This window comes from Vombatus ursinus, unplaced genomic scaffold, assembly GCF_900497805.2.
Source record: "Vombatus ursinus unplaced genomic scaffold, bare-nosed wombat genome assembly UNPS02015255.1, whole genome shotgun sequence".
NCBI lineage: Eukaryota > Metazoa > Chordata > Mammalia > Diprotodontia > Vombatidae > Vombatus > Vombatus ursinus.
In genome coordinates, this window is record NW_020955033.1 from 36,582,183 (window position 1) to 36,599,151 (window position 16,969).

At 35.5% G+C, this 16,969-nt stretch overlaps 1 protein-coding gene across 3 annotated transcripts in view; it reads left to right on the top strand.

The window, feature by feature from the left end:
- LOC114031787 (ankyrin repeat domain-containing protein 12-like) overlaps positions 1-11,092 on the top strand; it is a 190,167-nt gene extending 179,075 nt beyond the window's left edge. For all 3 annotated transcript variants that reach the window (XM_027846908.1, XM_027846910.1, XM_027846909.1), the window contains 2 exons: positions 9,031-9,126; positions 9,772-11,092. In XM_027846908.1, coding sequence (XP_027702709.1) covers positions 9,031-9,126; positions 9,772-9,957 — 282 coding nt within the window. In that variant the 3' untranslated portion in view covers positions 9,958-11,092. The remainder of the gene's footprint in view (positions 1-9,030; positions 9,127-9,771) is intronic.
- The last annotated feature ends 5,877 nt before the right edge of the window (positions 11,093-16,969 follow it).

Consider the following 16,969-nt stretch of genomic DNA (forward strand, 5'->3'; position numbering starts at 1 on the left):
AAAAAGTCATAAGTGCCAAGTCTTTCTTTGAACATTGGTGTTGACTGAAATAGGGGATTATAATTCTAATGAGATATCATTTGTTAACTGTAGTATGATTTATCAGTGTACATAAAAAACATCATATTATGTGTTGGAATTTGTTGGGTCTGGATGATAGGGTCCTACAAAATAAGATTAATTTAATTATGCAGAAGAGAAGACGGATATACACTAAAAATAAAAATAGTAATATGGGATTACAGAAAACAAAGCATAGTAATGGAAAAAAGACCTGGAGATCATGGTTATCACCATTCATTCATTCAAAGAGAGGGTTATTAGCATCTATGAATAAAAGTTAAGTAATTGTAGTGCTTTTGTCCTGGAGAAGATAAACTAAGAGGTAACCATTATCTTCTCAAGTATATGTCCATGACCTGTGATTTCACTTGTTTGTGAATTCCCACCACCCTAATTGTCTTAGTTGCCTTAGGTGCAGACGAGTTATGTGACTTTCCCAAGAGTGAACCAGCCAATAAGTGTCAGAATCAGAACTTAAAACCAGGTCTTCCCAAGTCCAGCTTTCTACTATATAATACTCAGTCACCATGCATTTATTAAATCTTATGCTAGACACTGTGGTAAGCACTAGGAGGCTAGAGAAAGTAAAAAAAAGAAATACTGTTCCCTCAATGAGCTCACACTCCAGTGAGAGAGACAACATGTAAAAAACGGGGTACATACAAAATATATACCGAGTAGATGAAGGCATTCTGAAAGAAGAAGACATTAGTATCTGGGAGTACTAGGAAGGAAGTTTTACAGAAGGTGGGATTTAAGCTGAACTTTGAAGGAAGCCAGTGAAACTAAGAAGGTTGAGATAAGGGGCCAGAGTATTCCAGGCATGGGGGATGGCCAGTGCAAAGGCACAGAGAAGGAACATGGACTGATGAGCGCAAAGACCTGAATGTAGGCCACAGTAGCTGCATTACAGTATACATAGAAAGGAGTAAAGTGTAAGAAAAAAAGGTAAAAAAAAGTAAGAAGAATGGAAAAGTAAGAAGGAACTTTAAATGCCAGAGGACTTTTCATTTGATCCTGGCTGTGGTAGGGAGCCACAGCAAATCTCTCAGCAGGGATGGGGTGAGGGGGTGACATGGTCAGACCTACAATTTAGAAAAAAAAAATAACTTTAGCAGCTAAGTGGAAAATGTATTAGAGTGGAAAGAGACAGTTAACTAGTTAGAATGTTGTTAAGGCAGACATGACAAGGTGTGGCAGTGGATTAGATACATGGTATGAGAATGATGAGACAAGGATGGCAAGGTGAGAGAATGCTACCTCTCTTCAAATATTTGAAGGATGTTTGTGCAGCAGTGACCTAGTTTTTCCCTATATCTGCATAGGACTGTGAAGACAGAAATGACTTGGTAAAACAGAAGAAATTTTTATTTTTGTTAACTATAAGGAAGGACCATTATTGTTAAATATAAAGAAGGGCCGTTATTGGACAAATAAAGTACTTTAAAAAAGTTAGAAGAGGTTATAAGATCAACTCTATCTCTAAGGATTTTTTTTTTTTTAAAGAATGAGCCACATTTATATACTGCTTTAGGTTCACAAAGCTCTTTTCTCACAAGAGATATTTCAGATAGGATAAACAACCATATGTCCTTAATAGTTTTGATGTGTACCTGCAGAAGATGGGATTACATGATATTTTGAGGTTCCTTTTAGCTCTATCAATCTAATTTTCAACCCCCCATTCATCCTAAAAAATTATTGGAATTATATGAATGAAGGCTTATGATAATATTCAGGGAAAAGACTATTAAGAAGCTTACACTGAGTCCTGTTAGTTACTAATATTTCTTATGCTTTATTTTAGAAATATTGTACTGAAATTTCATCTGCTAATTATAAAAATTTCTGATCAAGATATGATTCAAAGTATAAGATGTAAAGCTCAAAAAAAGAAATTTTTTCCTGAGAGCTGGCCTCAGAGCCAGGAAGACTTCAATTCAAATCCTTCCTGTGTCACATACTGGCTGTGTGTACACAAGTCACTTAGCCTCTCAGTGGTCTGGGCAGCTCTCTGAGTAGCAGATCAGGTGTCAGGCTGCATTGGGAGGGTGAGTTTGCTCCCCTGAAAGTTCCATATGCCGTTGAAATTACTGGTCCAGCCCCTACCTTGTGCAGTTAGGTGGGTTCTTTACATTTGAGGCTTCACTCTGTAGCATTAAGAAAAGATGTGATTTCAAATTTGGTTGGCTAATAATTTAGGCATATAGCATTCATATAATTAAATACTAATTTTGCTAAGGGCTTTTGGCTTTGTTCTTCTAAAATGAAAATAAAAGAAAATACGTTCTCACATAAAACAGCATTTTTATAGCATAGTCATGTTTGTAGATTTAAGAGTGTTGGGGAAATTTTTTTGGTTAAGTTTAAATAACGAGAATTGAATACTTATTGAAATACATTTTCACTGATACATATTTTTCTTACATCACCAGATTTTCTACCAGTATCCCTTCCTCTTCACTTCCCAGAGAGCCATCCCATGTAACAAATAATGTTTTTAAAGGAGTATTTTGTTTTTTTGTTTGTTTGTTTGTTTTTGTTTTTTGCTAGGCAGTGGGGTTAAGTGACTTGCCCAGAGTCACACAGCTAGTGAGTGTTATGTCTCTGAGGCTGGATTTGAACTCAGGTCCTCCTGACTCCAGGGCCAGTGCTCTATCCACTGCACTACCTAGCTGCCCCTACAGGAGTATTTTTAAAGGAGAAGGGGAAGGAATGAGAGAAAAGAAAATCATCAAAACCAATCAGTATGTTTAAAAAGTCTGAAATATATAAAATATACCACATTCATGGGCCTCTCACTTCTGCAAAGGAGTGAGGGTATCTTCTCATTCCTCTTCTTAGGGGTCATTCTTGTTCTTTGTAATTTTGCAATATTCAAGTAATTTTTTTAATAACTGGTTTATATCAAGATTATTTTCTTTGGCCTTACTACCCAGAAGAATAGTGCTCATGCCTTTTTTTCTTTTCCTGTTTATTTCTTATTTAACATTTTTATCACTTTTTCCATGGCATTTTCCTGTTTTCAACACATAGTTAATTGGTGCAGTATAACCTAGTGTTTGAGTGAGTACTAAACATTTTCCAGAAAGTTTTTCTACCCAGACATCATGGGGCATTGCTGACACTTATGACTCCATGGCAAAAGACTATATTCTGTAAAACAAACTGTGGTGAGGAATGCTAAACCACCCCTCTGGGCCTTATTGTCCATATGTGTAAAATGAAGTTTGAACTAAATAATCCCAAAAGTACTTTCCAGTTCTCATATTTTGAGGAGTTAGTGAGTCTCCTGGTATGTTGGATAAAATTACAGACTATAGAGAGAAGATAATGGAGACAGGGAGATGTACCTTCTGCACCTAGCACAGTGCCTGGCACATAACAAGCAGTCAGTAATACTGATTGATAGATTGAATGCTGATGACCCTTTCAGATTTTCAGTGTTCAAATTTGTAGTTTCTTAAGACTGTCCATTTCAGACCTTGAGTGACCTATTCAGATAGTAAGTGTGTGATATTTTAAGTGATCATTTGCCTATGAAAAGGTCAGAAAATTTGGCTAAGAATTGGCAATGATAGTATGCCTGTACCATTTACCCTTTTCTCCTCCCATTCACTGATGTGGGTAAACAGGAGAGACTGAGAGTCAAAAAGTAGTGAAGCTGGTCATGAGAGAATGGAGCTGTAGGGTCCAGCTTGCAGGAAGAATCCACATTTTCCCCTATGCCTCGTAAAGAGTACGAGGTGGGGAAGAATTTCTCTCTCTTCCCTCGCCAGTGGCATCTTACATCACATGTAAATAACTAGGAGACATTTGTTGTTGTTGTTGTTGTTGAGTCATTTTTCAGTCATGTCTGACCCTTCACAAAAACCCCATTTGGGGTTTTCTTGGCAAAGGTTCAGGAATGGTTTGCCATTTTCTTCTTCAGCTCATTTTACAGATGAGGAAACTGAGGCAAACAGGGTTATGTGACTTGCCGAGGAAGTGTCTGAGGCCAGATTTGAACTTACAAAGATGCGTCTTTCAGACTCCAGCCCTGGCACTTTATTGCCACCTAACTGCCCTAGGTTAAGGATAAATGAATTAAAATTCTATCAGAGTATTCACTTTAAAGATGTGTTACATTTGTTTTGGAATGTTAAAAGGATATTCTTAAGTATTTCCTTGTCTCAGAAGATAAAGTCTTTTTTAGCACTCAGCCAACATAGCACAAGACCACATAGCCCTTCAGGTGGGAAGAATCCTTGTGCAGCCCCCACTTCTCCCTCAAGGTTTTTTGAATACTTTTTGGTGTGTATGATTTGCAGGAATGATTATTTTTAACAAAATATTACATATTTTCACTTTAGATGTCTGGATTTAGCTATATACTGGGTAAATGTTGAATGTTACTCATCATAATCTGCTCTTTATGTTCAAATTCTCAAATGAATGTACAGTCAGTGTTGGATAGTATTGCAGCTAGAGCCTAACTTCGCTCCTAATTATCTTTATATCTCACTGCAGTGGCTCACTGGCAATACTTATAGTTGCACCAGCTGAAAACCATACACGGTTCATCTTGTTTGTTGTAATGGCTTTGTGTGCACTTAAAGCTCAACAATCCCTCACACCCAGTATCTGTAGCAGCCTGCATCTAAAACCACTTTTATTGCTATGCCTAAGATAAGAGGGCTTTCCCACCAGAGGAGATTGAGAAACAGTATTGAAGCACCTGTTTTCAAAGGTTTGTCACTCATTCTCTATATGCTTGTCAGTCCTAGTGTAGAAAAAAAATGTTGCATTGTCACATTTTAAGAGTGGAACAAATGTACAATGTTGTAAGGAATTTAAAATCTATATGTGAACGAAGTTATTAGAGCAAGAAGGTGAATCTATCCCATGCACATCAACTAACCAGAAACCACAAGTCTGAGACCACAGGAGCTGGTGATCATTGCCAGTTCCCGTCCTTTTGGCTTGCCCTGGGTTCATTGCTCCAGAATTGCCTGTCTCATGAATTGGATAATTTGGCTCCCAGTGGTCCAATTCTTCTACCATTTTATATTCCTGAGTATAGACAATGTTATGTCTATACTGCTAAGCAATAAAGAATCATAGAATGATTATAGTCAGTTGAGAAGCTAATATACAAGCTTTATTGGGACATTTGGAATAGGACTTCACATTATCTCTTTTGCATTTAAAGCGGGTTCTTTTCTTTTTAGTGTTTTCTATGTGGGCGATTTCTGCTTGGCTAGTCTGCCACTGCAGCGTTTGCCATGATAACTGCTCTGGTAACTGTTACATCACTATTCTGGTGCCCAGGAAAATACCCTTTCAAGATCCCACAAGGCCTTCTACCAAAAGAAAAAAGATGCAAATGGGAGGCAGCCCTATCACAGACACAGAATTGCCAGTGGAGCAGTGTGCTCAAGAAGCCAGTGGAGGGAAAGGGCATCCCCCATTCCTTCAGAGCTCAGACACTTATTCTTACTCCTTAAGGCTGACAAAACAGAAAGGGCCTGAGGGACAATGATTGTCCCTTTAGTATATCTATAATGTTGCAGTTTAGCATGATGACAATTTAAATTGTCATCATGATCTGTAGGAAATAGAGGATATCTGTGACTGCTCTGAATTTTTGGGGGAAAGAGTTTCCTCTTTCACACATCCCCAAGGGATTCTTACATATCTGAACATTAATGTTCACTGTCCCCAAGTACTCATTTATTTATTGTTCAACTATTTGAGGACAGAGAGTGTTTGGTTTTTTCTTCTTTTCTTTCTTTCTTTCTTTCTTTTTTTTTTTTGGCTATTGCCTAATAGAACAGTGCATTGGGTGTAATGGATAGTCAACATAGTTTCTTTTCTTATTGCCACAGAAATGGGATATTAAGTTAAGTAAAGTTTGGGAACATAAATTTTGGATGGGTTAATCTGTAAATAACTTTAAGTACTTACAAGTGAATAAAAGTAAAACCAACTACATTGCCACACATCCCTAGCTCTCAATATACTCTTGGATGAATAAATAAAAACACAGCTTGGGCACACAGTCAACTAGATTTACTGGAAGAGATGAAGCAAGAGTTTTAAAAAGAGCTACAAAATTATTTATAATGAAATGAAACTGCTAGAGGAAACCATTGGAAAAGAAATGAGAGTACTAGGATAAAATGTTAGAAAAGAAATGAGAGTTATAGAAAGAGAGTTAATAGTTTGGCGCAAGAAGTCACTTCCTAAAAGAAACTCCAAAATAAAAACTCTCAGGAACATTGTGGCCAAAATCCAGAGCTTCCAAGTGAAAGAAAAAAAAAATACTTCAAGCAGCCAGAAAGAAAGCATTCAAGTCCCATGAAGCCACAGTCAGACTCACACAAGATCCATCCACTACCGTAAAGGAGTGGAGAGCTTTGAATAATATTTCAGAAAATAAAAATAGAGACTTCCAACCAAGAACAATTTACCCAGAAAAACAGTATAATCCTGTTGGGGGCAGAGGGTGGGGAGGGGAAAGGAAATGGACATTTAATGAAATACAGAACTTCCAAGCTTTCCTGATGAAAAAACCCAGAGCTGCATAGAAACGTTGAAATTCAAACATGAGACACAAGAGAAACATAAGGTAAATAGGAGTGAGCAATCCTAAGGGACTAAACAAAGATGAACTTTTTTACATTCTAATATGGGCAGATGATGCATGAACCTTAGAATCCTATCGTCAGGAGTAACAGAGGAAGTCTAATAAGGCAGAGGGCCTGGAAATAGCTTGTTGTTTTGATTATCTCGAAAGAAAAGAAAGAGGGGAGAAAAGAAGTATATTAGGGTAGGGGGAAGAGAGAAAAAGGATGGGAAAATTATTGTATAATTTGAGTAATCAAACATTATACAAACAAGGAAGGAGGGTGACTTGAACCTCATTTTCATCTGAATGGTTCTGGATATAGAAATACATTTCACTTCACAGGGAAACCTGAGGGAAAGGAGAAAAGGGAGAGAGATAGTAGATCCTAGGGATTAAGGGAGGGATTTATAAGCAAAATGAACTCTAACCATAGAGACTAGTTCTCAAAGAGGGGAAAAGAAAAGAAAAGGAAGGAAAGAAGAAGAAACCCTGTAATTGGACACTGGGCTAGGGGAAAAGAAGGACAGGGGAGCAAAAACAGAATGCATTAAACATAGAGCACTAGCTGAGAACACTTCTCTCTTATAACCCTCTTCTTTATAAAGAGGGACAGGAAATAAAAATCCAGACAGTGACCAAGAGGTCATTGTTTCCAGAGGACTCATGATGAAACATGCACGCACCTCCTGACAGAGGTGATAAACTCAGAACGCAGACTAAAACATACATTTTTTTACATGGCCAATGTGGGAGTTTGTTTTACTTAACTATGCATATTTGCTGCAAGAGTTTTGTTTTAAAGTTGGCAGGGGTGGAGGAAGGAAGATTTAAGAAAGAGGTGGATTTTCATCATTTACAAAAAATTTTTTTTTTCAGTATAGGTTGGATGCAGCTAAGATTAGCATGGAAACGAACAAAAAACATCTTTACACCAAGTTTCTATGATAAAGGTCTCATTTCTAAGATATATAAGAACCTGATTCAAATTTATAAGATTAAAAACCATTCCCTAGTTGATAAACAATCAAAGGATATGTATAGGTAGTTTTCAAAGGAAGGAATCCAAGCTATCTATAACCAAATTAAAAAAAAATGCTCCAAATCACTAATAAATAAATACAAATTTAAAAAAAAAAACTCTGAGGTTCCACCTAATACCCATTAGATTGACAAAGTTAACAAAAAAGGAAAATAACAAATGCTGGAGGGCTGTGAGGAAATAGACACAATACCCTGTTGGTGAATTGGTCCAGCCATTCTGGGAAAGAATTTGGGACTATGTCCAGAAAGTTACTAAATGTATACTAAATGTTCCTTTTACCCAGAGAGATCATTATTAGAGCTATACCTCAGAAAGATCAAAGAACGGGGGGGAAAGACCTATATGTGCAAAAATATTTGTGGCATTTCCTTCTGTTGTGGCAAAAAATTGCAAACTAACATGGAGGAAGAGGCATTCAATTGAGAAGAGGCTGACCAAGTTATGCTGTATAAGGAAATGATGAAAGAGATAGTTGCAGAGTAAATAGGAAGACTTGTATGAATTGATGCAAAGTAAATTAAACAACCAGGAGAACAAGTTATACAATGACAACAGTTTACACAATAACAACAGTTGTAAAGACAAACAACTTTGAAAGACTTAAGAATTCTGATCAATGCAGTGAACAACCGTAATTCCAGAAGATTATTGATATATAATGTAACCCACCACCTCACAAAGGCGATGGATTCAAGATGCAAAACCAGACATGTATTTTACATGGCCAGTGTGAGAATTTTGTTTTGCTTGCCTGTGCGTATTTTTTACAAAACTGGATGTGGGGAAAGAAAATAAATGCTTATTAAATAAATGGATAAATGAATGAGTGAATTTTTTTTAAATGCATGAGATCTCTAAGGAAAAAGTAGGAAAAGAGAAAAGGGACAAAATCAGAATTTCAGCAAATGCAACATCAAAGGAGTATATGAAAAAGGAGAACTCAGGGAAGGAATAGTTAGGTGGAAAACCAAGAAAGTGTAATGTTATTAGGAGTAAAAGTAGTGAAGATTGTTGAGGAAAAAGGGAGAGTCATCAGTGTCAAATGTTTATAGAGAAATTACTGACTTTAAGGACAGAGAAAAAATCATTAGATTTGGTGATTTGCTAGTCTGATAGTTTGAACAGTGGTAAAAACAGAAACTAAATTGCAAGAAGTGCAGGATCAAGTGGGAGGTGAGAAATGGATTCAAGTTAATCTCCTCCTTCCATAATATAATGACTTGTGTAAAGCATTCAAAAAGTATTAGGAGAGGATAAAGATTTATAGTGATTAATTTGTGTTCTGTAATACTCTATTTCCATTTTTCTCTTTCAGGCTGATGACAGTAAAACATCTGTGAGAGATCGATTTAATGCAAGACAGTTCATGTCTTGGTTACAAGATGTAGATGATAAGTTTGACAAGTTAAAGGTATGTATATTTAGGAGTATGATTTAATTGAATATCTACTCCATCCGAAAAACATGGACAATAAGTGTAGTTGAAGTGTAGTAGAAAGAGCTGGGAAAGGAGTTTTCACAAGAATAAGCATGAATCTTCATCCTGACCAAAGCAGGAAAGTACATTAGTTATTGGTATTGCCGAGTATGATAGTTTATGAATACCCTTGGAAACATTTTCTAATTGGGGTTTTCATCCAAGTTGCATACGCCTTCCAGTAGTCCTGACATAGAAGACCCGGGGGAGGGGGGCGTAGAATTAAAGAACTGGTAGTAACCCATAGAAAATATAGTTTACCTTGAGATTTTGTTCATATTTTTCATCCATTTTCTCTTTATTTAAATAACAATAATCATAAAAGGTTTCTTTCACAATTTGGAAGTATATTCTGTAATTCTAACCCATAAAATGAATATAGTTAATAAATTTAAGTTGTAATTTTACCTAGAAATTATCACTAACAGGTAACAGTTGAGAGATTATAAAATAGGAAAGTATACATATTTAAGAATTTGCTATTAAATATCCATCACAGTCAATGGAAAAACCTAGATTTTTTTTCTCTTCAATTTGCTTTCATTATAAATTGCACTTATCTTCTCTTCCTTTAAATAGACTTGTCTTTTGATGAGGCAGCAGCATGAAGCAGCAGCTTTAAATGCTGTCCAAAGACTGGAGTGGCAGCTTAAGCTGCAGGAGCTCGATCCTGCCACGTACAAATCTATCAGCATTTATGAAATTCAGGAGTTCTATGTTCCTCTTGTTGACGTTAATGATGATTTTGAATTAACACCTATATGACAACTATTTTTCCTGATTTCATTTTTTATGGAGACTGTTTAAACGTGATAATCCAAAATGCAGTTGTTTTATTAGAGCACTTAATACTGTGGCATAGGACCTTTTGCAATAATTCAGGTATTATTCTTTCAAAATTCTTTAGCAAAGTTTTGTTAAAGTTTGTTAAATACTAAATACTGTCATTTTCTAATGTGGCACAAATTATTTAGATTTTAGACCAAAAACCAGTTTCCCACTAAAGACTGTTATTTATAATGGTAAAAATTAACTATGTCATTAGAATATGTTGTCAAACTGTGGAAAATAGTAAAGAAGGTGAAATACTGATAACAATGCTGGAAGTTGTTATCAAACTGAGTGAGATAAATGAGACGCCCATTGATATTTAAATCTTTTAGAGGTTTTATTAAAGCTTGTATCATTAAACTCAATAATTTAACTCCCACAGAACAGCGCTAAGTGTGGAAGAAAAATTGAGGAGAAATACTTGTTCACCTTATTATATTTTGTAAATTAATTGTACAGTTTTTTGAAAGATGTAATATTGTCTTCATTTTTAATAACTTATTTTATACATATTGTGCAAATGTAAATAGTCTTGTAATTAATGGTCAAAACTTGTACAAAAATGGATGGTCAAAATCTGTACAAAGAAATAGATATTTTCATTGTGAAGCTGTTTTGTCTGATGTTTTATTGGACCAAAGTTGTAGTTCTTAATTGAGTGTATGTAGTGTTTTCTGATTGGCAGAACTTTTCCATAAGGCATGTATTCAATTTAGCTTACTTCATCACCATAACTATAAAGATTGTGACTTAGCTATATTGCATGCTTCACACAATTCAGCTCTCTTCAGTAACTGATACCTAAACCAATATAACACTTACAGGCCCGTGTTTCATACAAGTCTTTCTATGGTAGTGCCTATAACTTAATATGTTAAAAATAGATTTGTTTAAAGTTAAACGTACACAAAAATTTTTGCTCTTATGTCATCATCTCACAGTAGAGCCTATTTTTTCCAACAAAATGCCTTTGAATGAAAATTCTTAAATTGTAAATGTCTATTTTAATATTCACCTATGGAAGAATCTGTAAATATAATGTTTAATAAATTGTATCGGTCATGTTAAATCATTGTAAAAAAAAAACTTTTTTACATTGCTGAAATTGTTTTAAGCTTAATAACCTTTGCACTTTTAAAATAAAATTAGACTTTTCAAATTAACTAACAAATTTGGTAGTTTAAAATAAGTAAAAAAATAGCCTAAGTATATGCTGACATCTGTTGCAGTATTTATGAAAAATATTATTTTTTCCTAATTGACAAGTTGCTGAACATGTCATTTATTAAATTTTAAAATCCAAGCAAGATTTTACTTTTTTAATAATCAGAAATGGTGATATATCTGTTAAAAAGCACAGAAATAGTTCTCTCTTTAAAATATTTGATAGGTGAGACTCAGGAATATTTTGGATCTGAAACCAGCTAAGAAACTTAATAGTTAACTCATAACATTTGAAGGAAGACTCAGAGGAAAATTAGGCTATTAAAAAGCAGTTATAAACATAGACAAAGAAATTTTCAACAGTTTTTCACAATGCTTTGTTGATTCTAAAATATAATAGTATTTTGCATTCAGGTGGAAAAAAGAAATCACATAGGTGAGAAATGGCATGATATAAACTAAACCAGCTCATAAAATAAAATTAATTCTATTCCAGAAGAGTAAAAACTTAAACTTGAGTTCATCACATTAGATGAGCTGAAAAAATATATTGCAATTATTGCAGAGGTATATATTAAACTTAGGAATTTTACATATTATCAATTTGTATTTTAATTAATATACTTGGCACTGCAAAGTAAGCATAGCAGAAAAGGAATACACAATGTCTAGGCACTTTTAAACTAGATCTAGTTCTCTTTAGGAATTCGGATTAATTTTGGGCCTTTTTTTGTTATGTGATCAGAAATACAGCGTTGGTATTGAAGTGCTAGTTTTGTTGAATTGTAAATTCATCAGTCTCAGAAATGTTCAAAGATGTTCCATAAAATATAGAGGTCACGTAGTTTAGACTAGTGTCATATGCAGGAATCCTGTCCTTTATATCTCTAACAAAAACTCATTCCACCTCTACTTGGAATGCTGTCAGTGATGGAGAAGTCAATGTACTCTTCTCCCTAAGGCAACCCATTTCATTTTGGAACTGCTCCGATTGTTAGAAATGTCTTCCTTATATTAAATCAGATTCTACTTCCCTAACTGTAGCCCACTAGGCCTAGTTCTGCCCTTTTAATCCACAGAGAATAAACTTAATACATCTTTCACGAGACAGTCTTACAGATAATGGAAATCAGCCATCACGTTCCCCCTAACTCTTCTTTTCAAGATGAACATTGGCATATCTTTCAAATATTCTTTATGTGATATGTTTTTAGTTTCCCTCACTATCTGGCTACCTACCTCTGGACATACTTTATTTTGTCAATTCTTCTCTGGAAATGCAGCAATTAGAACCGAATACAATGCTCCAGATATAAGCTGGCCAGGCCAGAATGCCATAGAACTATTACTGACCTTTTTCTAGATAATTCTTTGTCCTCCACATCAACTGCCAAATCATTTGGTTTTCTGTTAACTAAAACCCTGAGGTAGTCTCCACATAAACTTGTTATCAGGGTGTCTACCTTTCTAGGTTTATTAAACATAACTCCTCTTCACACACTCTTACAATCTAGTCCAAATGGACCTCTTGCTGTGCTTCACCAACATTCCATCTCCTATGCACTCCCTCTTCACATCATCTTAGAATCCCTAGTTTCCTTCATAGCTCAGCTCACGTCACCTCCTACATTGAAGTTTTTTCTGATCCCTTTAGCTATTTTGTGCCTCCCACCAAGTTACTGTGTCTCTTATACATATATATGTGTGTGTATATATACATATATATGGTATATGCTTATGTGTATATGTGTTGTCTCTTGAAATAGAGTATAGGTCTCTCAAGGGCAGATATGCTCATTTTTGTTTTTGTATGCCTGGCACATATTTGGTTTTAATAAATGCTTACTTGATTGATTAGCCATACCTCTCACATCAGTCATTGAATCTGTAAAGAAATTCACATTTATCCTTATTTATTTTCATCTGAAGTCTCTTCCAGCTCTAGACATGATTCTATGATACCTGTAAATTTGATAAGTGTGACATTTTTTTATGTCATTGATAAAAATTCTGTGTGAAACAAAGAAAGAGCTCTGTGGCACCCACCTGGAGAACTCCAGGTTTCCAAAGATTCAGTGTTCATTAGGGATTTTCAATAGCTCACTAACCGTATCATCTTTTAATCTACATTTCTCAATTAAGGCTGTCCACAAGGAAATCATGCGACATTTTTTTCAGATGCCTTGCCAAAATCCAGATACATTATGACTACAGTATTCCTCTGGTCCATTTCACCCCTTACTGATATTATTTTGTCATGAATTGTTTTTTAGCAAAGAACAAGATGTTTTTTTTGACATGAATTGTTTGTAGTGAAGGTATGGTGACTTTTAGTGAATTAATACCATATCCCTCACAGTGCTCATAAACCATTTGTTTATTCTATTAAAAATTTAAAGCAATTGTTTTTATATGAAAGGCATAGTTTAATATTTTTAATTTACCTTTTCCCCAAAAAAGGAAGTTGTGATAAAATCCTATGTCAGACCATAAAAATTAAAACTAAAAACTTAGAAATTGAAACAAAAAGACAGTATGTGATCAGGCATTCAAGTCTGACATGGCCAATTTAAGGAAGGGAAAAACTGTCATTACTTGTTCAGACAAGAGGTGGTGAAAGAGAAAAAAAAAGGCATGAATTATCTTTATCTGTAGCTCTAGACTTTTCAAACTATATTCTCTCTACCAGAATTTTGCTTCCTTTCAAGGGGCAGTGTGATACAGCAAGTAGTGTGCAGGAATTTGGGTCAGGAAGATATGGTCTCAAATCCCATTTCCTGACATTTATTATCATTGTGACTTTGGATGGGTAAATCATAAAGACTATAAATTAAAGGAAGGGCTGAGAAACTATATTGTTGGAGGGAGCTCTTGTGGCAGGCAGTGAATTACAGTTAATTGACAGGACTCACAAAATAGAACCACATCTCTGAGAAATTATAAACAAGTAGTTAAGGGCTTTGCACACCAAAATTGCTCCTAAGCTCCCAACTACTAAAAACTGAGAGCTATAGTACCCCCAGGAAGTTTTTAACTAAAAGAAAATTCAGGAGTTTATTTTCTACTTACTTTGGGGGAACACTCTGGTTATATTTAAAAGTTATTTTATATCAGTTGGAGTTAAATGAAAAAGGTGTTAAATGGTGGTTTAAAAGTTGTGTTTCTTTAAATAATGCTCTAAATTTTGTATAATTTTGTTTATAATGAATGAGTTAGGATTTATGCATGTTATTTAATAAAGAGTTGTATTTTTGTAGAAAAAGAAAAAAAGTGAAATGTGTGCTCTTTGAATCACCCACTTCTGGAGAAATTCCAGTCAGTTATAGAAGTCAGAGACCACCTCTCAACCTGGTAGCAGTTACCTAAATTGTAAGCATAGGAGAAAATGAGCAGCTATCTGAATTGCAGACATAGTTGAAAATAACAAGATTCCAAAGGAGAAGGCTTTACCAGGCCAAACCTATCAGAGTAACACCTGATTTCACGGATTTCTAGTATCTTACATGCTCTTGACTTCATACATGCAAAAATCAAAAAAAGGAGGCACCGTAAAGCCAGGTCATTAATTTCATTATGACATGGGAATTATCATATCTGAAATAATCCAATTCAAGATCCATCTTCAGATAATCACCAATGATATTTACTTTGTCGGTGGAGACCTGGCCACCAAACACTAAACTGTTTAGAAATAGAAGTAAGGAAATAGTTGGATTTATAAGGACTTATCAAGAGGGCTATTGGTTAAAAGGAAGATAAAGAATCATTGAAAAAGCTAACACATCAAACTTCAACAGGATCCTTAGATCCTGTCTTCCTCAGATGTTCCCTGTTTTTGTACCTAGCAAGCAAGCAAGCAAGTGTATATTAAGTGCTTATAATAGCCATTGGGGATAAAAGATATGATAAAAGATATGGGAATATATAATGAAATGGTCCCGGCTTTCAAGGAGCTCTCATTTTCTTGGAAAGCACGATGTGTACACACATATATTACAAGTTAGGGAAGACAGTAGTTGGGGGAGGGGGAAGTCATAAAAGGTTTCATATATGTAGTATAGGCACTGGGGCTACTATCCCAAACTACCATTTGCATTGGTAGGCTGGGTTCTCAAAGGATGGCTACCTACTTCCCACAAAGTTAGAGGGATAATCCTGAAGGATTGGGAGTGTCTTTCTAGTGCTATTGATCATGAGCCCCTATGAGTGTGCTCCCCTATCATTGATATCAATTAGCCAAACAGACTTTAAATTAGATTTTAGAAACAGGCATTTACTAAGGTGATATAATAAGAACAGTTGTACAAAATATTCTCCCAAACCATGGAAAACTCTGCCACAATTACATAGAGTGCAGGAGAAGGTGGGTTCAATTTCAGGAATCACATGTGGCAAAAGGGTAACTCACACTTCCTGAAATTTTACCTTTCTTCTCTTTGTGGGATCCTTATGAAGTTTCTCTTAAAGATAGTTTAGCATTTCTGCTCAGTTCCTTATACGTCTCGGGGCATCTAATTTATCTTCAGTATGTCTCTCAGTTATTGATAAATATTGCCATCAGCCCTTACTATTCCAGGGATACTGCCACTGTCATAAATGGGAATTCTCAAATCTTCCAAACTTAAAAAGTTCACAGGTCAAGGGGAGGCTAGAAGGACACAAGCTTACTCTACTTCCCACCCAAGCAATTACTTCTTAGGGGTTTGACCAAAGCCATTTTCTACTGGGTGGCCCATCTGGAATGCCTAATTCCTTAACTAACTTGCTATTTTTATCCAAGTCTCATGAGTCATGGCCAATCCCAATACACTTCCAGTGTAGTATTATTTATTTTATCCAATGGCTGGAAACATTTTTCCCTATCCAAGTTGATTAAGGACTTTTCCCTCATCTAGCCTTTGATTGATTGATTAAATAGAAATGTTCTTACTTTATAAAGGCATCAGGGGGTAGGACATCTTGTTAGTTATTTTATTTGGGACAGATTCAATTGGCCCTCACCCTTATGCGTGGAAGGTAGTACTTGAGCTGAGTCTTGAAAAAGTTAAGAGATTCTACAAGGTAGAAACATGGAGGATGTGCATCTCAGGCATGGTAGGCAGCCAATGCAAAGGCTTGGAGATGGGAAATATAGTAGAAGATAACAATGTAGAGCAAGAGGGCCATTTTGTCTAGAACATACAAGGAAGGAAGGGGAGTTATGTATAATGAGATTGGGACCAGGTTGTGTGAAGGACTTTAAAAGTCAAACTGAAGGTTTATATTTTATCCTAGAGACAACAGAGAGCTGCTAGAGTATGGAAGTGACATGGTCAGACCTGAACTTTAGGAAAATTGCTTTGGAAGTCATATGGAAGCTAGATTAAAGTGGGTAGAGAGTTGAGGCTAGGAGACCAATTGATAGTCTAAATTGTAAATAGTATAAGGGGGAGGTGACTGGGGCCTCAAGTAAAATGGTGGCTGTGTAAATATAGTAAAATGGAAATGGATGCCAGAGATATTGTGGAGGTAGAAATGGTTAAGATATGACAACTAATTGAATATGACAGATGAGGGTGAGTGAGGAGTCAAGGAAAACTCTAAGGTTATAGACTGGAAAGAATAAAAGGATGGTGATGCCCTCAATGAAAGGTAAAAGAGAAAATGGCTTTGGAAGATAATGAATTCCATTTACCTAGTAGGTAGCATAGTGGATAGAACATCTGGCCTGGAGTCAGCAAGACCTGAGTTCAAATCCATCCTCGGACACTTACTAGCTATGTGACCCTGGGCAAATCACTTA